The sequence below is a fragment of the Mustelus asterias genome, unplaced genomic scaffold (assembly GCF_964213995.1).
Source record: "Mustelus asterias unplaced genomic scaffold, sMusAst1.hap1.1 HAP1_SCAFFOLD_4149, whole genome shotgun sequence".
NCBI classification, from domain to species: Eukaryota; Metazoa; Chordata; class Chondrichthyes; order Carcharhiniformes; family Triakidae; genus Mustelus; species Mustelus asterias.
In genome coordinates, this window is record NW_027594094.1 from 1 (window position 1) to 21,969 (window position 21,969).

Sequence of the window (21,969 nt, forward strand, 5' to 3'; positions counted from 1 at the left end):
TCTCTCTCCCCCCTGTCCCTCTCTCTCTCTCTCCCCCTCTCTCTCTCCCCTTCTCTCTCTCCCCCTGTCCCTCTCTCTCTCTCTCTCTCTCCCCCTCTCTCTCTCCCCCTGTCCCTCTCTCTCTCTCCCCCCTGTCCCTCTCTCTCTCCCCCAGGTGGTGCAGTGCCGAGTACCGATCCTCTCCGCCGAGATCCCCCTCAGCCTGCTGTGCCGCTTGGTGTTGAGCGGTGATGTGTTTGTGGAGCAGTTTGTCTGGGCCTGGGCCTCGTCGCCAGGTTCGGCCCGGTACCTGGGCCGGCTGCTGGAGTGCGGCCGGAGCGGGCCCTGCCTGTCACAGCTGCTGTCCCTGCTGGCCCAGGTGGGCCGTGCCTCGACCCCCCGCCACCTGCCCTTCCTGAGGGAGGCGCTGGCGGGCGGTGGGGACGGCTCCCCGCTGCTGCCGGCCCTGGAGCACGGCGACGGGGAGGTCAGGCGCAAGGCGTGCGGCCTAGCGAGCAGGCTGCTGTCGGTGGAGGGCGGCGAGGAGGGGGACCGCCGGCTGCTGCTGGACAAGGTGCTGGACAGGCTGAGGACCAGGAGCCGGCTGTCAGGGAGGCGGCCAGCCACGCTGCGGCCAGTGCGGCCTACCCGGCAGGCTGCTGCGCCAAGGCCCTGAGCGCCGCCCTCCCCAGCCTGCTGGGGCTGCTGAGCGACAGCCGGCCCCGCACCCGACGCAACGCCTCGTCCGCCCTCCACAACCTGGCCCACCGCCGCTCGGCAGGGCTCACCCGGGCTCTCCTGCGGCTCGGGAGCCCCCCAGCGGCTCCTGGAACTGGCCTGCTGCGACAGCCAGGCCTGCGTGAGGGAGGCAGCGTTGGCCGCACTGCGGGCCCTCTCTCGCTGGCCGCACATACGGGAGGTGAGTGTGTCTGGGGCTGGGCCGAGGGTGGGAGGCAAGGAGGGGGTTAGAGAGACCACCCCAGATACAGGAGTGTGTGAGAGAGAGAGAGGGTTAGAGAGACCTCCCCAGATACAGGAGTGTGTGTGTGAGAGAGAGAGGGTTAGAGAGACCCCCCAGATACAGGAGTGTGTGTGTGAGAGAGAGAGGGTTAGAGAGACCTCCCCAGATACAGGAGTGTGTGTGAGAGAGAGAGGGTTAGAGAGACCTCCCCAGATACAGGAGTGTGTGAGAGAGAGAGAGGGTTAGAGAGACCTCCCCAGATACAGGAGTGTGTGAGAGGGAGAGAGGGTTAGAGAGACCTCCCCAGATACAGGAGTGTGTGAGAGAGAGAGAGGGTTAGAGAGACCTCCCCAGATACAGGAGTGTGTGTGTGAGAGAGAGAGAGGGTTAGAGAGACCTCCCCAGATACAGGAGTGTGTGAGAGAGAGAGAGAGGGTTAGAGAGACCTCCCCAGATACAGGAGTGTGTGAGAGGGAGAGAGGGTTAGAGAGACCTCCCCAGATACAGGAGTGTGTGAGAGAGAGAGAGGGTTAGAGAGACCTCCCCAGATACAGGAGTGTGTGTGAGAGAGAGAGAGGGTTAGAGAGACCTCCCCAAATACAGGAGTGTGTGAGAGAGAGGGTTAGAGAGACCTCCCCAGATACAGGAGTGTGTGTGAGAGAGAGAGAGAGGGTTAGAGAGACCTCCCCAGATACAGGAGTGTGTGTGTGAGAGAGAGAGGGTTAGAGAGACCTCCCCAGATACAGGAGTGTGTGTGAGTGAGAGAGGGTTAGAGAGACCTCCCCAGATACAGGAGTGTGTGTGAGAGAGAGAGAGAGGGTTAGAGAGACCTCCCCAGATACAGGAGTGTGTGTGTGAGAGAGAGGGTTAGAGAGACCTCCCCAGATACAGGAGTGTGTGTGAGAGAGAGAGAGGGTTAGAGAGACCTCCCCAGATACAGGAGTGTGTGTGAGAGAGAGAGAGGGTTAGAGAGACCTCCCCAGATACAGGAGTGTGTGTGAGAGAGAGAGGGTTAGAGAGACCTCCCCAGATACAGGAGTGTGTGTGTGAGAGAGAGAGGGTTAGAGAGACCTCCCCAGATACAGGAGTGTGTGAGAGAGAGAGAGAGGGTTAGAGAGACCTCCCCAGATACAGGAGTGTGTGAGAGAGAGAGAGGGTTAGAGAGACCTCCCCAGATACAGGAGTGTGTGTGTGAGAGAGAGAGGGTTAGAGAGACCTCCCCAGATACAGGAGTGTGTGTGTGAGAGAGAGGGTTAGAGAGACCTCCCCAGATACAGGAGTGTGTGAGAGAGAGAGAGGGTTAGAGAGACCTCCCCAGATACAGGAGTGTGTGTGTGTGAGAGAGAGAGAGGGTTAGAGAGACCTCCCCAGATACAGGAGTGTGTGAGAGAGAGAGAGAGAGGGTTAGAGAGACCTCCCCAGATACAGGAGTGTGTGTGTGAGAGAGAGAGGGTTAGAGAGACCTCCCCAGATACAGGAGTGTGTGAGAGAGAGAGAGAGGGTTAGAGAGACCTCCCCAGATACAGGGGTGTGTGTGTGTGTGAGAGAGAGGGTTAGAGAGACCTCCCCCAGATACAGGAGTGTGTGTGTGTGAGAGAGAGAGGGTTAGAGAGACCCCCCCCCAGATACAGGAGTGTGTGTGTGAGAGAGAGGGTTAGAGAGACCTCCCCAGATACAGGAGTGTGTGTGAGAGAGAGAGAGAGGGTTAGAGAGACCCCCCCAGATACAGGAGTGTGTGAGAGAGAGAGGGTTAGAGAGACCTCCCCAGATACAGGAGTGTGTGTGAGAGAGAGAGGGTTAGAGAGACCTCCCCAGATACAGGAGTGTGTGTGTGAGAGAGAGAGAGGGTTAGAGAGACCTCCCCAGATACAGGAGTGTGTGTGTGAGAGAGAGAGAGGGTTAGAGAGACCTCCCCAGATACAGGAGTGTGTGAGAGAGAGAGAGAGGGTTAGAGAGACCCCCCCAGATACAGGAGTGTGTGTGAGAGAGAGAGTGGGTTAGAGAGACCTCCCCAGATACAGGAGTGTGTGTGTGAGAGAGAGAGGGTTAGAGAGACCTCCCCAGATACAGGAGTGTGTGTGTGAGAGAGAGAGGGTTAGAGAGACCTCCCCAGATACAGGAGTGTGTGTGTGAGAGAGAGGGTTAGAGAGACCTCCCCAGATACAGGAGTGTGTGTGAGAGAGAGAGAGGGTTAGAGAGACCTCCCCAGATACAGGAGTGTGTGTGTGAGAGAGAGAGGGTTAGAGAGACCTCCCCAGATACAGGAGTGTGAGAGAGAGAGAGAGAGGGTTAGAGAGACCTCCCCAGATACAGGAGTGTGTGAGAGAGAGAGAGAGGGTTAGAGAGACCTCCCCAGATACAGGAGTGTGAGAGAGAGAGAGAGAGGGTTAGAGAGACCTCCCCAGATACAGGAGTGTGTGTGAGAGAGAGAGGGTTAGAGAGACCTCCCCAGATACAGGAGTGTGTGTGTGAGAGAGAGAGGGTTAGAGAGACCTCCCCAGATACAGGAGTGTGTGTGTGTGTGAGAGAGAGGGTTAGAGAGACCTCCCCAGATACAGGAGTGTGTGTGAGAGAGAGAGGGTTAGAGAGACCTCCCCAGATACAGGAGTGTGTGTGTGAGAGAGAGAGAGGGTTAGAGAGACTTCCCCAGATACAGGAGTGTGTGTGTGAGAGAGAGAGAGGGTTAGAGAGACCTTCCCAGATACAGGAGTGTGTGAGAGAGAGAGAGAGGGTTAGAGAGACCTCCCCAGATACAGGAGTGTGTGAGAGAGAGAGAGAGGGTTAGAGAGACCTCCCCAGATACAGGAGTGTGTGTGTGAGAGAGAGAGAGGGTTAGAGAGACCTCCCCAGATACAGGAGTGTGTGTGTGAGAGAGAGAGAGGGTTAGAGAGACCTCCCCAGATACAGGAGTGTGTGTGAGAGAGAGGGTTAGAGAGACCTCCCCAGATACAGGAGTGTGTGTGAGAGAGAGAGAGAGGGTTAGAGAGACCTCCCCAGATACAGGAGTGTGTGTGTGAGAGAGAGGGTTAGAGAGACCTCCCCAGATACAGGAGTGTGTGTGAGAGAGAGAGAGGGTTAGAGAGACCTCCCCAGATAGAGGAGTGTGTGTGAGAGAGAGAGAGGGGGTTAGAGAGACCTCCCCAGATACAGGAGTGTGTGTGTGTGAGAGAGAGAGGGTTAGAGAGACCTCCCCAGATACAGGAGTGTGTGTGTGAGAGAGAGAGAGGGTTAGAGAGACCCCCCCAGATACAGGAGTGTGTGTGAGAGAGAGAGAGAGAGAGAGAGAGAGGGTTAGAGAGCCCCCCCAGATACAGGACTGTGTGAGAGAGTGAGGGGGTTAGAGAGACCCCCCCAGATACAGGAGTGTGTGAGAGAGAGAGGGTTAGAGAGACCTCCCCAGATACAGGAGTGTGTGTGTGTGAGAGAGAGGGTTAGAGAGACCTCCCCAGATACAGGAGTGTGTGAGAGAGAGAGAGGGTTAGAGAGACCTCCCCAGATAGAGGAGTGTGTGTGAGAGAGGGGGTTAGAGAGACCTCCCCAGATACAGGAGTGTGTGTGTGAGAGAGAGAGGGTTAGAGAGACCTCCCCTGATACAGGAGTGTGTGTGTGAGAGAGAGAGAGGGTTAGAGAGACCTCCCCAGATACAGGAGTGTGTGAGAGAGAGGGTTAGAGAGACCTCCCCAGATACAGGAGTGTGTGTGTGAGAGAGAGGGTTAGAGAGACCCCCCAGATACAGGAGTGTGTGTGTGAGAGAGAGAGGGTTAGAGAGACCTCCCCAGATACAGGAGTGTGTGAGAGAGAGAGAGGGTTAGAGAGACCTCCCCAGATACAGGAGTGTGTGAGAGAGAGAGAGGGTTAGAGAGACCTCCCCAGATACAGGAGTGTGTGTGTGAGAGAGAGAGAGGGTTAGAGAGACCTCCCCAGATACAGGAGTGTGTGACAGAGAGGGTTAGAGAGACCTCCCCAGATACAGGAGTGTGTGAGAGAGAGAGAGGGTTAGAGAGACCTCCCCAGATACAGGAGTGTGTGAGAGAGAGAGAGAGGGTTAGAGAGACCTCCCCAGATACAGGAGTGTGTGTGTGAGAGAGAGAGAGGGTTAGAGAGACCTCCCCAGATACAGGAGTGTGTGAGAGAGAGGGTTAGAGAGACCTCCCCAGATACAGGAGTGTGTGAGAGAGAGAGAGGGTTAGAGAGACCTCCCCAGATACAGGAGTGTGTGAGAGAGTGAGAGGGTTAGAGAGACCCCCCCAGATACAGGAGTGTGTGAGAGAGAGAGGGTTAGAGAGACCTCCCCAGATACAGGAGTGTGTGTGTGTGAGAGAGAGGGTTAGAGAGACCTCCCCAGATACAGGAGTGTGTGTGAGAGAGAGAGAGGGTTAGAGAGACCTCCCCAGATACAGGAGTGTGTGTGTGAGAGAGAGGGTTAGAGAGACCGCCCCAGATACAGGAGTGTGTGTGTGAGAGAGAGAGAGGGTTAGAGAGACCTCCCCAGATACAGGAGTGTGTGTGTGAGAGAGAGAGAGGGTTAGAGAGACCTCCCCAGATACAGGAGTGTGAGAGAGAGAGAGGGTTAGAGAGACCTCCCCAGATACAGGAGTGTGTGTGAGAGAGAGAGGGTTAGAGAGACCTCCCCAGATACAGGAGTGTGTGTGAGAGAGAGAGGGTTAGAGAGACCTCCCCAGATACAGGAGTGTGTGAGAGAGAGAGAGGGTTAGAGAGACCTCCCCAGATACAGGAGTGTGTGTGTGAGAGAGAGAGGGTTAGAGAGACCTCCCCAGATACAGGAGTGTGTGTGTGAGAGAGAGAGAGGGTTAGAGAGACCTCCCCAGATACAGGAGTGTGTGTGAGAGAGAGAGGGTTAGAGAGACCTCCCCAGATACAGGAGTGTGTGAGAGAAAGAGAGGGTTAGAGAGACCTCCCCAGATACAGGAGTGTGTGTGTGAGAGAGAGGGTTAGAGAGACCTCCCCAGATACAGGAGTGTGTGTGTGAGAGAGAGAGGGTTAGAGAGACCTCCCCAGATACAGGAGTGTGTGTGAGAGAGAGAGAGGGTTAGAGAGACCTCCCCAGATACAGGAGTGTGTGTGAGAGAGAGAGAGGGTTAGAGAGACCCCCCCAGATACAAGAGTGTGTGTGTGAGAGAGAGAGAGGGTTAGAGAGACCTCCCCAGATACAGGAGTGTGTGTGTGAGAGAGAGGGTTAGAGAGACCTCCCCAGATACAGGAGTGTGTGTGTGAGAGAGAGAGGGTTAGAGAGACCTCCCCAGATACAGGAGTGTGTGTGAGAGAGAGAGAGGGTTAGAGAGACCCCCCCAGATACAAGAGTGTGTGTGTGAGAGAGAGAGAGGGTTAGAGAGACCCCCCCAGATACAGGAGTGTGTGTGAGAGAGAGGGTTAGAGAGGGTTAGAGAGACCTCCCCAGATACAGGAGTGTGTGTGAGAGAGAGAGAGGGTTAGAGAGACCTCCCCAGATACAGGAGTGTGTGTGAGAGAGAGAGAGGGTTAGAGAGACCTCCCCAGATACAGGAGTGTGTGTGTGAGAGAGAGAGAGAGGGTTAGAGAGACCTCCCCAGATACAGGAGTGTGTGAGAGAGAGAGAGATGGTTAGAGAGACCCCCCCAGATACAGGAGTGTGTGAGAGAGAGAGGGTTAGAGAGACCTCCCCAGATACAGGAGTGTGTGTGAGAGAGAGAGAGAGAGGGTTAGAGAGACCTCCCCAGATACAGGAGTGTGTGTGAGAGAGAGAGGGTTAGAGAGACCTCCCCAGATACAGGAGTGTGTGTGAGAGAGAGAGAGGGTTAGAGAGACCTCCCCAGATAGAGGAGTGTGTGTGAGAGAGAGAGGGGGTTAGAGAGACCTCCCCAGATACAGGAGTGTGTGTGTGTGAGAGAGAGAGGGTTAGAGAGACCTCCCCAGATAGAGGAGTGTGTGTGAGAGAGAGAGGGGGTTAGAGAGACCTCCCCAGATACAGGAGTGTGTGTGTGTGAGAGAGAGAGGGTTAGAGAGACCTCCCCAGATACAGGAGTGTGTGTGTGAGAGAGAGAGAGGGTTAGAGAGACCCCCCCAGATACAGGAGTGTGTGAGAGAGAGAGAGAGAGGGTTAGAGAGCCCCCCCAGATACAGGAGTGTGTGAGAGAGTGAGGGGGTTAGAGAGACCCCCCCAGATACAGGAGTGTGTGAGAGAGAGAGGGTTAGAGAGACCTCCCCAGATACAGGAGTGTGTGAGAGAGTGAGAGGGTTAGAGAGACCCCCCCAGATACAGGAGTGTGTGTGTGTGAGAGAGAGGGTTAGAGAGACCTCCCCAGATACAGGAGTGTGTGAGAGAGAGAGAGGGTTAGAGAGACCTCCCCAGATACAGGAGTGTGTGAGAGGGAGAGAGGGTTAGAGAGACCTCCCCAGATACAGGAGTGTGTGAGAGAGAGAGAGGGTTAGAGAGACCTCCCCAGATACAGGAGTGTGTGTGTGAGAGAGAGAGAGGGTTAGAGAGACCTCCCCAGATACAGGAGTGTGTGAGAGAGAGAGAGAGGGTTAGAGAGACCTCCCCAGATACAGGAGTGTGTGAGAGGGAGAGAGGGTTAGAGAGACCTCCCCAGATACAGGAGTGTGTGAGAGAGAGAGAGGGTTAGAGAGACCTCCCCAGATACAGGAGTGTGTGTGTGAGAGAGAGAGAGGGTTAGAGAGACCTCCCCAAATACAGGAGTGTGTGAGAGAGAGGGTTAGAGAGACCTCCCCAGATACAGGAGTGTGTGTGAGAGAGAGAGAGAGGGTTAGAGAGACCTCCCCAGATACAGGAGTGTGTGTGTGAGAGAGAGAGGGTTAGAGAGACCTCCCCAGATACAGGAGTGTGTGTGTGAGAGAGGGTTAGAGAGACCTCCCCAGATACAGGAGTGTGTGTGAGAGAGAGAGAGAGGGTTAGAGAGACCTCCCCAGATACAGGAGTGTGTGTGTGAGAGAGAGAGGGTTAGAGAGACCTCCCCAGATACAGGAGTGTGTGTGAGAGAGAGAGAGGGTTAGAGAGACCTCCCCAGATACAGGAGTGTGTGTGAGAGAGAGAGAGGGTTAGAGAGACCTCCCCAGATACAGGAGTGTGTGAGAGAGAGAGGGTTAGAGAGACCTCCCCAGATACAGGAGTGTGTGTGTGAGAGAGAGAGGGTTAGAGAGACCTCCCCAGATACAGGAGTGTGTGAGAGAGAGAGAGAGAGGGTTAGAGAGACCTCCCCAGATACAGGAGTGTGTGAGAGAGAGAGAGGGTTAGAGAGACCTCCCCAGATACAGGAGTGTGTGTGTGAGAGAGAGAGGGTTAGAGAGACCTCCCCAGATACAGGAGTGTGTGTGTGAGAGAGAGGGTTAGAGAGACCTCCCCAGATACAGGAGTGTGTGAGAGAGAGAGAGGGTTAGAGAGACCTCCCCAGATACAGGAGTGTGTGTGTGTGAGAGAGAGAGAGGGTTAGAGAGACCTCCCCAGATACAGGAGTGTGTGAGAGAGAGAGAGAGAGGGTTAGAGAGACCTCCCCAGATACAGGAGTGTGTGTGTGAGAGAGAGAGGGTTAGAGAGACCTCCCCAGATACAGGAGTGTGTGAGAGAGAGAGAGAGGGTTAGAGAGACCTCCCCAGATACAGGGGTGTGTGTGTGTGTGAGAGAGAGGGTTAGAGAGACCTCCCCCAGATACAGGAGTGTGTGTGTGTGAGAGAGAGAGGGTTAGAGAGACCCCCCCCCAGATACAGGAGTGTGTGTGTGAGAGAGAGGGTTAGAGAGACCTCCCCAGATACAGGAGTGTGTGTGAGAGAGAGAGAGAGGGTTAGAGAGACCCCCCCAGATACAGGAGTGTGTGAGAGAGAGAGGGTTAGAGAGACCTCCCCAGATACAGGAGTGTGTGTGAGAGAGAGAGGGTTAGAGAGACCTCCCCAGATACAGGAGTGTGTGTGTGTGAGAGAGAGAGGGTTAGAGAGACCTCCCCAGATACAGGAGTGTGTGTGTGAGAGAGAGAGAGGGTTAGAGAGACCTCCCCAGATACAGGAGTGTGTGAGAGAGAGAGAGAGGGTTAGAGAGACCCCCCCAGATACAGGAGTGTGTGTGAGAGAGAGAGTGGGTTAGAGAGACCTCCCCAGATACAGGAGTGTGTGTGTGAGAGAGAGAGGGTTAGAGAGACCTCCCCAGATACAGGAGTGTGTGTGTGAGAGAGAGAGGGTTAGAGAGACCTCCCCAGATACAGGAGTGTGTGTGTGAGAGAGAGGGTTAGAGAGACCTCCCCAGATACAGGAGTGTGTGTGAGAGAGAGAGAGGGTTAGAGAGACCTCCCCAGATACAGGAGTGTGTGTGTGAGAGAGAGAGGGTTAGAGAGACCTCCCCAGATACAGGAGTGTGAGAGAGAGAGAGAGAGGGTTAGAGAGACCTCCCCAGATACAGGAGTGTGTGAGAGAGAGAGAGAGGGTTAGAGAGACCTCCCCAGATACAGGAGTGTGAGAGAGAGAGAGAGAGGGTTAGAGAGACCTCCCCAGATACAGGAGTGTGTGTGAGAGAGAGAGGGTTAGAGAGACCTCCCCAGATACAGGAGTGTGTGTGTGAGAGAGAGAGGGTTAGAGAGACCTCCCCAGATACAGGAGTGTGTGTGTGTGTGAGAGAGAGGGTTAGAGAGACCTCCCCAGATACAGGAGTGTGTGTGAGAGAGAGAGGGTTAGAGAGACCTCCCCAGATACAGGAGTGTGTGTGTGAGAGAGAGAGAGGGTTAGAGAGACTTCCCCAGATACAGGAGTGTGTGTGTGAGAGAGAGAGAGGGTTAGAGAGACCTTCCCAGATACAGGAGTGTGTGAGAGAGAGAGAGAGGGTTAGAGAGACCTCCCCAGATACAGGAGTGTGTGAGAGAGAGAGAGAGGGTTAGAGAGACCTCCCCAGATACAGGAGTGTGTGTGTGAGAGAGAGAGAGGGTTAGAGAGACCTCCCCAGATACAGGAGTGTGTGTGTGAGAGAGAGAGAGGGTTAGAGAGACCTCCCCAGATACAGGAGTGTGTGTGAGAGAGAGGGTTAGAGAGACCTCCCCAGATACAGGAGTGTGTGTGAGAGAGAGAGAGAGGGTTAGAGAGACCTCCCCAGATACAGGAGTGTGTGTGTGAGAGAGAGGGTTAGAGAGACCTCCCCAGATACAGGAGTGTGTGTGAGAGAGAGAGAGGGTTAGAGAGACCTCCCCAGATAGAGGAGTGTGTGTGAGAGAGAGAGAGGGGGTTAGAGAGACCTCCCCAGATACAGGAGTGTGTGTGTGTGAGAGAGAGAGGGTTAGAGAGACCTCCCCAGATACAGGAGTGTGTGTGTGAGAGAGAGAGAGGGTTAGAGAGACCCCCCCAGATACAGGAGTGTGTGTGAGAGAGAGAGAGAGAGAGAGAGAGAGGGTTAGAGAGCCCCCCCAGATACAGGACTGTGTGAGAGAGTGAGGGGGTTAGAGAGACCCCCCCAGATACAGGAGTGTGTGAGAGAGAGAGGGTTAGAGAGACCTCCCCAGATACAGGAGTGTGTGTGTGTGAGAGAGAGGGTTAGAGAGACCTCCCCAGATACAGGAGTGTGTGAGAGAGAGAGAGGGTTAGAGAGACCTCCCCAGATAGAGGAGTGTGTGTGAGAGAGGGGGTTAGAGAGACCTCCCCAGATACAGGAGTGTGTGTGTGAGAGAGAGAGGGTTAGAGAGACCTCCCCTGATACAGGAGTGTGTGTGTGAGAGAGAGAGAGGGTTAGAGAGACCTCCCCAGATACAGGAGTGTGTGAGAGAGAGGGTTAGAGAGACCTCCCCAGATACAGGAGTGTGTGTGTGAGAGAGAGGGTTAGAGAGACCCCCCAGATACAGGAGTGTGTGTGTGAGAGAGAGAGGGTTAGAGAGACCTCCCCAGATACAGGAGTGTGTGAGAGAGAGAGAGGGTTAGAGAGACCTCCCCAGATACAGGAGTGTGTGAGAGAGAGAGAGGGTTAGAGAGACCTCCCCAGATACAGGAGTGTGTGTGTGAGAGAGAGAGAGGGTTAGAGAGACCTCCCCAGATACAGGAGTGTGTGACAGAGAGGGTTAGAGAGACCTCCCCAGATACAGGAGTGTGTGAGAGAGAGAGAGGGTTAGAGAGACCTCCCCAGATACAGGAGTGTGTGAGAGAGAGAGAGAGGGTTAGAGAGACCTCCCCAGATACAGGAGTGTGTGTGTGAGAGAGAGAGAGGGTTAGAGAGACCTCCCCAGATACAGGAGTGTGTGAGAGAGAGGGTTAGAGAGACCTCCCCAGATACAGGAGTGTGTGAGAGAGAGAGAGGGTTAGAGAGACCTCCCCAGATACAGGAGTGTGTGAGAGAGTGAGAGGGTTAGAGAGACCCCCCCAGATACAGGAGTGTGTGAGAGAGAGAGGGTTAGAGAGACCTCCCCAGATACAGGAGTGTGTGTGTGTGAGAGAGAGGGTTAGAGAGACCTCCCCAGATACAGGAGTGTGTGTGAGAGAGAGAGAGGGTTAGAGAGACCTCCCCAGATACAGGAGTGTGTGTGTGAGAGAGAGGGTTAGAGAGACCGCCCCAGATACAGGAGTGTGTGTGTGAGAGAGAGAGAGGGTTAGAGAGACCTCCCCAGATACAGGAGTGTGTGTGTGAGAGAGAGAGAGGGTTAGAGAGACCTCCCCAGATACAGGAGTGTGAGAGAGAGAGAGGGTTAGAGAGACCTCCCCAGATACAGGAGTGTGTGTGAGAGAGAGAGGGTTAGAGAGACCTCCCCAGATACAGGAGTGTGTGTGAGAGAGAGAGGGTTAGAGAGACCTCCCCAGATACAGGAGTGTGTGAGAGAGAGAGAGGGTTAGAGAGACCTCCCCAGATACAGGAGTGTGTGTGTGAGAGAGAGAGGGTTAGAGAGACCTCCCCAGATACAGGAGTGTGTGTGTGAGAGAGAGAGAGGGTTAGAGAGACCTCCCCAGATACAGGAGTGTGTGTGAGAGAGAGAGGGTTAGAGAGACCTCCCCAGATACAGGAGTGTGTGAGAGAAAGAGAGGGTTAGAGAGACCTCCCCAGATACAGGAGTGTGTGTGAGAGAGGGGGTTAGAGAGACCTCCCCAGATACAGGAGTGTGTGTGTGAGAGAGAGAGGGTTAGAGAGACCTCCCCTGATACAGGAGTGTGTGTGTGAGAGAGAGAGAGGGTTAGAGAGACCTCCCCAGATACAGGAGTGTGTGAGAGAGAGGGTTAGAGAGACCTCCCCAGATACAGGAGTGTGTGTGTGAGAGAGAGGGTTAGAGAGACCCCCCAGATACAGGAGTGTGTGTGTGAGAGAGAGAGGGTTAGAGAGACCTCCCCAGATACAGGAGTGTGTGAGAGAGAGAGAGGGTTAGAGAGACCTCCCCAGATACAGGAGTGTGTGAGAGAGAGAGAGGGTTAGAGAGACCTCCCCAGATACAGGAGTGTGTGTGTGAGAGAGAGAGAGGGTTAGAGAGACCTCCCCAGATACAGGAGTGTGTGACAGAGAGGGTTAGAGAGACCTCCCCAGATACAGGAGTGTGTGAGAGAGAGAGAGGGTTAGAGAGACCTCCCCAGATACAGGAGTGTGTGAGAGAGAGAGAGAGGGTTAGAGAGACCTCCCCAGATACAGGAGTGTGTGTGTGAGAGAGAGAGAGGGTTAGAGAGACCTCCCCAGATACAGGAGTGTGTGAGAGAGAGGGTTAGAGAGACCTCCCCAGATACAGGAGTGTGTGAGAGAGAGAGAGGGTTAGAGAGACCTCCCCAGATACAGGAGTGTGTGAGAGAGTGAGAGGGTTAGAGAGACCCCCCCAGATACAGGAGTGTGTGAGAGAGAGAGGGTTAGAGAGACCTCCCCAGATACAGGAGTGTGTGTGTGTGAGAGAGAGGGTTAGAGAGACCTCCCCAGATACAGGAGTGTGTGTGAGAGAGAGAGAGGGTTAGAGAGACCTCCCCAGATACAGGAGTGTGTGTGTGAGAGAGAGGGTTAGAGAGACCGCCCCAGATACAGGAGTGTGTGTGTGAGAGAGAGAGAGGGTTAGAGAGACCTCCCCAGATACAGGAGTGTGTGTGTGAGAGAGAGAGAGGGTTAGAGAGACCTCCCCAGATACAGGAGTGTGAGAGAGAGAGAGGGTTAGAGAGACCTCCCCAGATACAGGAGTGTGTGTGAGAGAGAGAGGGTTAGAGAGACCTCCCCAGATACAGGAGTGTGTGTGAGAGAGAGAGGGTTAGAGAGACCTCCCCAGATACAGGAGTGTGTGAGAGAGAGAGAGGGTTAGAGAGACCTCCCCAGATACAGGAGTGTGTGTGTGAGAGAGAGAGGGTTAGAGAGACCTCCCCAGATACAGGAGTGTGTGTGTGAGAGAGAGAGAGGGTTAGAGAGACCTCCCCAGATACAGGAGTGTGTGTGAGAGAGAGAGGGTTAGAGAGACCTCCCCAGATACAGGAGTGTGTGAGAGAAAGAGAGGGTTAGAGAGACCTCCCCAGATACAGGAGTGTGTGTGTGAGAGAGAGGGTTAGAGAGACCTCCCCAGATACAGGAGTGTGTGTGTGAGAGAGAGAGGGTTAGAGAGACCTCCCCAGATACAGGAGTGTGTGTGAGAGAGAGAGAGGGTTAGAGAGACCTCCCCAGATACAGGAGTGTGTGTGAGAGAGAGAGAGGGTTAGAGAGACCCCCCCAGATACAAGAGTGTGTGTGTGAGAGAGAGAGAGGGTTAGAGAGACCTCCCCAGATACAGGAGTGTGTGTGTGAGAGAGAGGGTTAGAGAGACCTCCCCAGATACAGGAGTGTGTGTGTGAGAGAGAGAGGGTTAGAGAGACCTCCCCAGATACAGGAGTGTGTGTGAGAGAGAGAGAGGGTTAGAGAGACCCCCCCAGATACAAGAGTGTGTGTGTGAGAGAGAGAGAGGGTTAGAGAGACCCCCCCAGATACAGGAGTGTGTGTGAGAGAGAGGGTTAGAGAGGGTTAGAGAGACCTCCCCAGATACAGGAGTGTGTGTGAGAGAGAGAGAGGGTTAGAGAGACCTCCCCAGATACAGGAGTGTGTGTGAGAGAGAGAGAGGGTTAGAGAGACCTCCCCAGATACAGGAGTGTGTGTGTGAGAGAGAGAGAGAGGGTTAGAGAGACCTCCCCAGATACAGGAGTGTGTGAGAGAGAGAGAGATGGTTAGAGAGACCCCCCCAGATACAGGAGTGTGTGAGAGAGAGAGGGTTAGAGAGACCTCCCCAGATACAGGAGTGTGTGTGAGAGAGAGAGAGAGAGGGTTAGAGAGACCTCCCCAGATACAGGAGTGTGTGTGAGAGAGAGAGGGTTAGAGAGACCTCCCCAGATACAGGAGTGTGTGTGAGAGAGAGAGAGGGTTAGAGAGACCTCCCCAGATAGAGGAGTGTGTGTGAGAGAGAGAGGGGGTTAGAGAGACCTCCCCAGATACAGGAGTGTGTGTGTGTGAGAGAGAGAGGGTTAGAGAGACCTCCCCAGATAGAGGAGTGTGTGTGAGAGAGAGAGGGGGTTAGAGAGACCTCCCCAGATACAGGAGTGTGTGTGTGTGAGAGAGAGAGGGTTAGAGAGACCTCCCCAGATACAGGAGTGTGTGTGTGAGAGAGAGAGAGGGTTAGAGAGACCCCCCCAGATACAGGAGTGTGTGAGAGAGAGAGAGAGAGGGTTAGAGAGCCCCCCCAGATACAGGAGTGTGTGAGAGAGTGAGGGGGTTAGAGAGACCCCCCCAGATACAGGAGTGTGTGAGAGAGAGAGGGTTAGAGAGACCTCCCCAGATACAGGAGTGTGTGAGAGAGTGAGAGGGTTAGAGAGACCCCCCCAGATACAGGAGTGTGTGTGTGTGAGAGAGAGGGTTAGAGAGACCTCCCCAGATACAGGAGTGTGTGAGAGAGAGAGAGGGTTAGAGAGACCTCCCCAGATAGAGGAGTGTGTGTGAGAGAGAGAGGGGGGGTTAGAGAGACCTCCCCAGATACAGGAGTGTGTGTGTGAGAGAGAGAGGGTTAGAGAGACCTCCCCTGATACAGGAGTGTGAGAGAGAGGGTTAGAGAGACCCCCCCAGATACAGGAGTGTGTGAGAGAGAGAGAGAGAGAGAGGGTTAGAGAGCCCCCCCAGATACAGGAGTGTGTGAGAGAGTGAGAGGGTTAGAGAGACCCCCCCAGATACAGGAGTGTGTGAGAGAGAGAGGGTTAGAGAGACCTCCCCAGATACAGGAGTGTGTGTGTGAGAGAGAGAGGGTTAGAGAGACCTCCCCAGATACAGGAGTGTGTGTGTGTGTGAGAGAGAGAGGGTTAGAGAGACCTCCCCAGATACAGGAGTGTGTGTGTGAGAGAGAGAGGGTTAGAGAGACCTCCCCAGATACAGGAGTGTGTGTGTGAGAGAGAGAGAGGGGGTTAGAGAGACCTCCCCAGATACAGGAGTGTGTGTGTGAGAGAGAGAGAGGGTTAGAGAGACCTCCCCAGATACAGGAGTGTGTGTGTGAGAGAGAGGGTTAGAGAGACCCCCCAGATACAGGAGTGTGTGTGTGAGAGAGAGAGGGTTAGAGAGACCTCCCCAGATACAGGAGTGTGTGAGAGAGAGAGAGGGTTAGAGAGACCTCCCCAGATACAGGAGTGTGTGAGAGAGAGAGAGAGGGTTAGAGAGACCTCCCCAGATACAGGAGTGTGTGTGTGAGAGAGAGAGAGGGTTAGAGAGACCTCCCCAGATACAGGAGTGTGTGAGAGAGAGGGTTAGAGAGACCTCCCCAGATACAGGAGTGTGTGAGAGAGAGAGAGGGTTAGAGAGACCTCCCCAGATACAGGAGTGTGTGAGAGAGTGAGAGGGTTAGAGAGACCCCCCCAGATACAGGAGTGTGTGAGAGAGAGAGGGTTAGAGAGACCTCCCCAGATACAGGAGTGTGTGTGTGTGAGAGAGAGGGTTAGAGAGACCTCCCCAGATACAGGAGTGTGTGAGAGAGAGAGAGGGTTAGAGAGACCTCCCCAGATAGAGGAGTGTGTGTGAGAGAGAGGGAGGGGGTTAGAGAGACCTCCCCAGATACAGGAGTGTGTGTGTGTGAGAGAGAGAGGGTTAGAGAGACCTCCCCTGATACAGGAGTGTGAGAGAGAGGGTTAGAGAGACCCCCCCAGATACAGGAGTGTGTGAGAGAGAGAGAGAGAGGGTTAGAGAGCCCCCCCAGATACAGGAGTGTGTGAGAGAGTGAGAGGGTTAGAGAGACCCCCCCAGATACAGGAGTGTGTGAGAGAGAGAGGGTTAGAGAGACCTCCCCAGATACAGGAGTGTGTGTGTGAGAGAGAGAGGGTTAGAGAGACCTCCCCAGATACAGGAGTGTGTGTGTGTGTGAGAGAGAGAGGGTTAGAGAGACCTCCCCAGATACAGGAGTGTGTGTGTGAGAGAGAGAGGGTTAGAGAGACCTCCCCAGATACAGGAGTGTGTGTGTGAGAGAGAGAGAGGGTTAGAGAGACCTCCCCAGATACAGGAGTGTGTGAGAGAGAGGGTTAGAGAGACCTCCCCAGATACAGGAGTGTGTGTGTGAGAGAGAGGGTTAGAGAGACCCCCCAGATACAGGAGTGTGTGTGTGAGAGAGAGAGGGTTAGAGAGACCTCCCCAGATACAGGAGTGTGTGAGAGAGAGAGAGGGTTAGAGAGACCTCCCCAGATACAGGAGTGTGTGAGAGAGAGAGAGAGGGTTAGAGAGACCTCCCCAGATACAGGAGTGTGTGTGTGAGAGAGAGAGAGGGTTAGAGAGACCTCCCCAGATACAGGAGTGTGTGAGAGAGAGGGTTAGAGAGACCTCCCCAGATACAGGAGTGTGTGAGAGAGAGAGAGGGTTAGAGAGACCTCCCCAGATACAGGAGTGTGTGAGAGAGAGAGAGGGTTAGAGAGACCTCCCCAGATACAGGAGTGTGTGTGTGAGAGAGAGAGAGGGTTAGAGAGACCTCCCCAGATACAGGAGTGTGTGAGAGAGAGGGTTAGAGAGACCTCCCCAGATACAGGAGTGTGTGAGAGAGAGAGAGGGTTAGAGAGACCTCCCCAGATACAGGAGTGTGTGAGAGAGAGAGAGGGTTAAAGAGACTCCCCCAGATACAGGAGTGTGTGTGTGAGAGAGAGAGAGGGTTAGAGAGACACCCCCAGATACAGGAGTGTGTGTGTGTGAGAGAGAGAGGGTTAGAGAGACCTCCCCAGATACAGGAGTGTGTGTGTGAGAGAGAGAGGGTTAGAGAGACACCCCCAGATACAGGAGTGTGTGTGTGAGAGAGAGAGGGTTAGAGAGACCTCCCCAGATACAGGAGTGTGTGTGAGAGAGAGAGAGGGTTGGAGAGACCTCCTCAGATACAGGAGTGTGTGTGAGAGAGAGAGAGAGAGGGTTAGAGAGACCTCCCCTGATACAGGAGTGTGTGAGAGAGAGAGGGTTAGAGAGACCCCCCCAGATACAGGAGTGTGTGAGAGAGAGAGGGTTAGAGAGACCTCCCCAGATACAGGAGTGTGAGAGAGAGAGAGAGAGAGGGTTCGAGAGACCTCCCCAGATACAGGTGTGTGAGAGAGAGAGAGAGAGGGTTAGAGTGACCTCCCCAGATACAGGAGTGTGTGTGAGAGAGAGAGGGTTAGAGAGACCTCCCCAGATACAGGAGTGTGTGTGTGAGAGAGAGAGAGGGTTAGAGAGACCTCCCCTGATACAGGAGTGTGTGAGAGAGAGAGGGTTAGAGAGACCCCCCCAGATACAGGAGTGTGTGAGAGAGAGAGGGTTAGAGAGACCTCCCCAGATACAGGAGTGTGAGAGAGAGAGAGAGGGTTAGAGAGACCTCCCCAGATACAGGAGTGTGTGAGAGAGAGAGAGAGAGGGTTAGAGTGACCTCCCCAGATACAGGAGTGTGTGTGAGAGAGAGAGAGGGTTAGGGAGACCTCCCCAGATACAGGAGTGTGTGTGAGAGAGAGAGAGGGTTAGAGAGACCTCCCCAGATACAGGAGTGTGTGAGAGAGAGGGTTAGAGAGACCCCCCCAGATACAGGAGGGTGTGTGCGAGAGAGAGAGGGTTAGAGAGACCTCCCCAGATACAGGAGTGTGTGTGAGAGAGAGAGAGGGTTAGAGAGACCTCCCCAGATACAGGAGTGTGTGAGAGAGAGAGAGGGTTAGAGAGACCTCCCCAGATACAGGAGTGTGTGTGAGCGAGAGAGAGGGTTAGAGAGACCTCCCCATATACAGGAGTGTGTGAGAGAGAGAGAGGGTTAGAGAGACCTCCCCAGATACAGGAGTGTGTGAGAGAGAGAGAGAGGGTGAGAGAGACCTCCCCAGATACAGGAGTGTGTGAGAGAGAGAGAGGGTTAGAGAGACCTCCCCAGATACAGGAGTGTGTGAGAGAGAGGGTTAGAGAGACCTCCCCAGATACAGGAGTGTGAGAGAGGGGTGGGGAAAGAGGGAGCTCCCCAGATGTAGGTTCGTGTGACCAGGTTTGTGCCCTGACTGCTGTGTACAAATGTTTCCCCCGCAGGTACTGATCTCTCTCCGATCGAGCGACAAGCTTTCTCTGATGTGTCAGCATCCTGAGCAGAAAGCAGCGTTCTCGGGCAATCAACTGAGTCCCAGGACTTCGGCCCAGACCCTGATCCGTCACTGTAACAGACTGCTGGATGTCCTCAGTCCCACACCCAGCCAGTGAACAGACACAGGAGCACACATCGCATTGGAGAGCTGGCCCCAACAGTGCCAACACTCAGAGAGAGCGAGAGAGAGACGGGGTGTCTGAGAGAGAGACGGGGAGTCAGAGAGAGAGAGAGAGACACGGGGAGTCAGAGAGAGAGAGAGAGAGAGACGGGGAGTCAGAAGAGAGAGAGAGAGAGAGACGGGGAGTCAGAGAGAGAGAGAGAGACGGGGAGTCAGAGAGAGAGAGAGAGACGGGGAGTCAGAGAGAGAGAGAGACGGGGAGTCAGAGAGAGAGAGAGAGAGACGGGGAGTCAGAGAGAGAGAGAGAGACGGGGAGTCAGAGAGAGAGACGGGGAGTCAGAGAGAGAGAGAGAGACGGGGAGTCAGAGAGAGAGACGGGGAGTCTGAGAGAGAGACGGGGAGTCTGAGAGAGAGAGACGGGGAGTCTGAGAGAGAGACGGGGTGTCTGAGAGAGAGACGGGGAGTCTGAGAGAGAGACGGGGAGTCTGAGAGAGAGACGGGGAGTCAGAGAGAGAGAGAGAGACACGGGGAGTCAGAGAGAGAGAGAGACGGGGAGTCAGAGAGAGAGAGAGACGGGGAGTCAGAGAGAGAGAGAGACGGGGAGTCAGAGAGAGAGAGAGAGAGACGGGGAGTCAGAGAGAGAGAGACGGGAGTCAGAGAGAGAGAGAGAGAGACGGGGAGTCAGAGAGAGAGAGAGACGGGGAGTCTGAGAGAGAGAGAGAGACGGGGAGTCTGAGAGAGAGAGAGAGACGGGGAGTCTGAGAGAGAGAGAGAGAGACGGGGAGTCTGAGAGAGAGAGAGACGGGGAGTCAGAGAGAGAGAGAGAGACGGGGAGTCAGAGAGAGAGAGAGAGACGGGGAGTCAGAGAGAGAGAGAGAGACGGGGAGTCTGTGAGAGAGAGAGACGGGGAGTCAGAGAGACGGGGAGTCAGAGAGAGAGAGAGACGGGGAGTCAGAGAGAGAGAGAGAGACGGGAGTCTGTGAGAGAGAGACGGGAGTCTGTGAGAGAGAGAGAGAGAGACACGGGGCGTCTGTGAGAGAGAGAGACGGGGAGTCTGAGAGAGAGAGACGGGGAGTCTGAGAGAGAGAGACGGGGAGTCTGAGAGAGAGAGACGGGGAGTCTGAGAGAGAGAGACGGGGAGTCTGAGAGAGAGAGACGGGGAGTCTGAGAGAGAGAGACGGGGAGTCTGTGAGAGAGAGAGAGACGGGGAGTCTGTGAGAGAGAGAGAGACGGGGAGTCTGTGAGAGAGGGCGAGACGGGGAGTCTGTGAGAGAGGGCGAGACGGGGAGTCTGTGAGAGAGAGAGAGACGGGGAGTCTGTGAGAGAGAGAGAGACAGGGAGTCTGTGAGAGAGAGCGAGACGGGGAGTCTGTGAGAGAGAGAGAGACGGGGAGTCTGAGAGAGAGAGAGAGACGGGGAGTCTGTGAGAGAGAGAGAGACAGGGAGTCTGTGAGAGAGAGAGAGACGGGGAGTCTGTGAGAGAGAGCGAGACGGGGAGTCTGAGAGAGAGAGAGAGACGGGGAGTCTGTGAGAGAGAGAGAGACGGGGAGTCTGAGAGAGAGAGAGAGACAGGGAGTCTGTGAGAGAGAGAGAGACGGGGAGTCTGTGAGAGAGAGAGAGACGGGGAGTCTGTGAGAGAGAGAGAGACGGGGAGTCTGTGAGAGAGAGCGAGACGGGGAGTCTGTGAGAGAGAGAGAGACGGGGAGTCTGTGAGAGAGAGAGAGACGGGGAGTCTGTGAGAGAGAGAGACAGGGAGTCTGAGAGAGAGAGAGAGACGGGGAGTCTGAGAGAGAGAGAGAGACGGGGAGTCTGAGAGAGAGAAGGCTCTGTCTCGCTGCCTCTCTGTCTGTGGGTCTACACTGTGCCATTCCCAGCCTGTGTCTCTGGGTCTGTACATGTCGCTGTCGCTGTCGCTGTCTGCATTCAGTTTTTGTACTTGTTTCTACACATATCGATTAAAAACTGTTCTCGATGGGCTTTGTCCTTTCCCATCCTGTGTCGCTGAAACCCCCACCCTCCCTGCCCCAGCTGACCAGTGAGAGGGGCCCGGCTCCCCAGGGGAGGGCTGAATGGCCTCTCTCTGCCCCCCATGTTGGAAGCCACAAGCAGAGCATGGGCAGAATGTGTCTGCACTGCACTCTGGAGGCCACTGCCCAGGGTGACAGATCAATGTCAGTGCCGACTGCCACACCCCAGGGTCAGTGCTGTGCTCTTAAAGGGACAGGCACACTACAGGCAAGGAGGGTTCTCAGCCAGAGCGGGGGCACATGTATCCACAGAGAGGGAGAGATCGGCAGCGAGGGGAGGTGTGAGGCACAGAGAACACCATATCCTCCCACAGTGCGGCGCTCCCTCAGCACCGACCCTCCTGCAGTGCGGCGCTCCCTCAGCAGCAACCCTCCCACAGTGCGGCGCTCCCTCAGCACCGACCCTCCCACAGTGCGGCGCTCCCTCAGCACCGACCCTCCCACAGTGCGGCGCTCCCTCAGCACCGACCCTCCCACAGTGCGGCGCTCCCTCAGCACTGACCCTCCCACAGTGCGGCGCTCCCTCAGCACCGACTCTCCCACAGTGCGGCGCTCCCTCAGCACTGACCCTCCCACAGTGCGGCGCTCCCTCAGCACCGACCCTCCCACAGTGCGGCGCTCCCTCAGCACCGACCCTCCCACAGTGCGGCGCTCCCTCAGCACTGACCCTCCCACAGTGCGGCGCTCCCTCAGCACTGACCCTCCCACAGTGCACCGCTCCCTCAGCACTGACCCTCCCACAGTGCGGCGCTCCCTCAGCACTGACCCTCCCACAGTGCGGCGCTCCCTCAGCACTGACCCTCCCGCAGTGCGGCGCTCCCTCAGCACCGACCCTCCCGCAGTGCGGCGCTCCCTCAGCACTGACCCTCCCACAGTGCGGCGCTCCCTCAGCACTGACCCTCCCACAGTGTGGCGCTCCCTCAGCCTGACCCTCCCACAGTGCGGCGCTCACTCAGCACTGACCCTCCCACAGTGCGGCGCTCCCTCAGCACCGACCCTCCCACCGTGCGGCGCTCCCTCAGCACTGACCCTCCCACAGTGCGGCGCTCCCTCAGCACCGACCCTCCCGCAGTGCGGCGCTCCCTCAGCACCGACCCTCCCGCAGTGCGGCGCTCCCTCAGCACTGACCCTCCCGCAGTGCGGCGCTCCCTCAGCACTGACCCACAGTGCGGCGCTCCCTCAGCACCGACCCTCCCACAGTGCGGCGCTCCCTCAGCACCGACCCTCCCACAGTGCGGCACTCCCTCAGCACCGACCCTCCCACAGTGCGGCGCTCCCTCAGCACTGACCCTCCCACAGTGCGGCGCTCCCTCAGCACCGACCCTCCCACAGTGCGGCGCTCCTTCAGCACCGACCCTCCCACAGTGCGGCGCTCCCTCAGCACCGACCCTCCCACAGT

At 55.7% G+C, this 21,969-nt stretch overlaps 1 protein-coding gene across 1 annotated transcript; it reads left to right on the forward strand.

Annotated features, from left to right (window-relative positions):
- Window positions 1-244: 244 nt before the first annotated feature.
- Window positions 245-18,920, forward strand: LOC144490977 (uncharacterized; the record flags this gene model as incomplete). Its single annotated transcript, XM_078208651.1, has 2 exons — window positions 245-898; window positions 18,372-18,920. Coding segments are annotated over 2 exons (710 nt in total), but the record flags the coding sequence as incomplete, so codon positions are not given.
- Window positions 18,921-21,969: the final 3,049 nt, after the last annotated feature.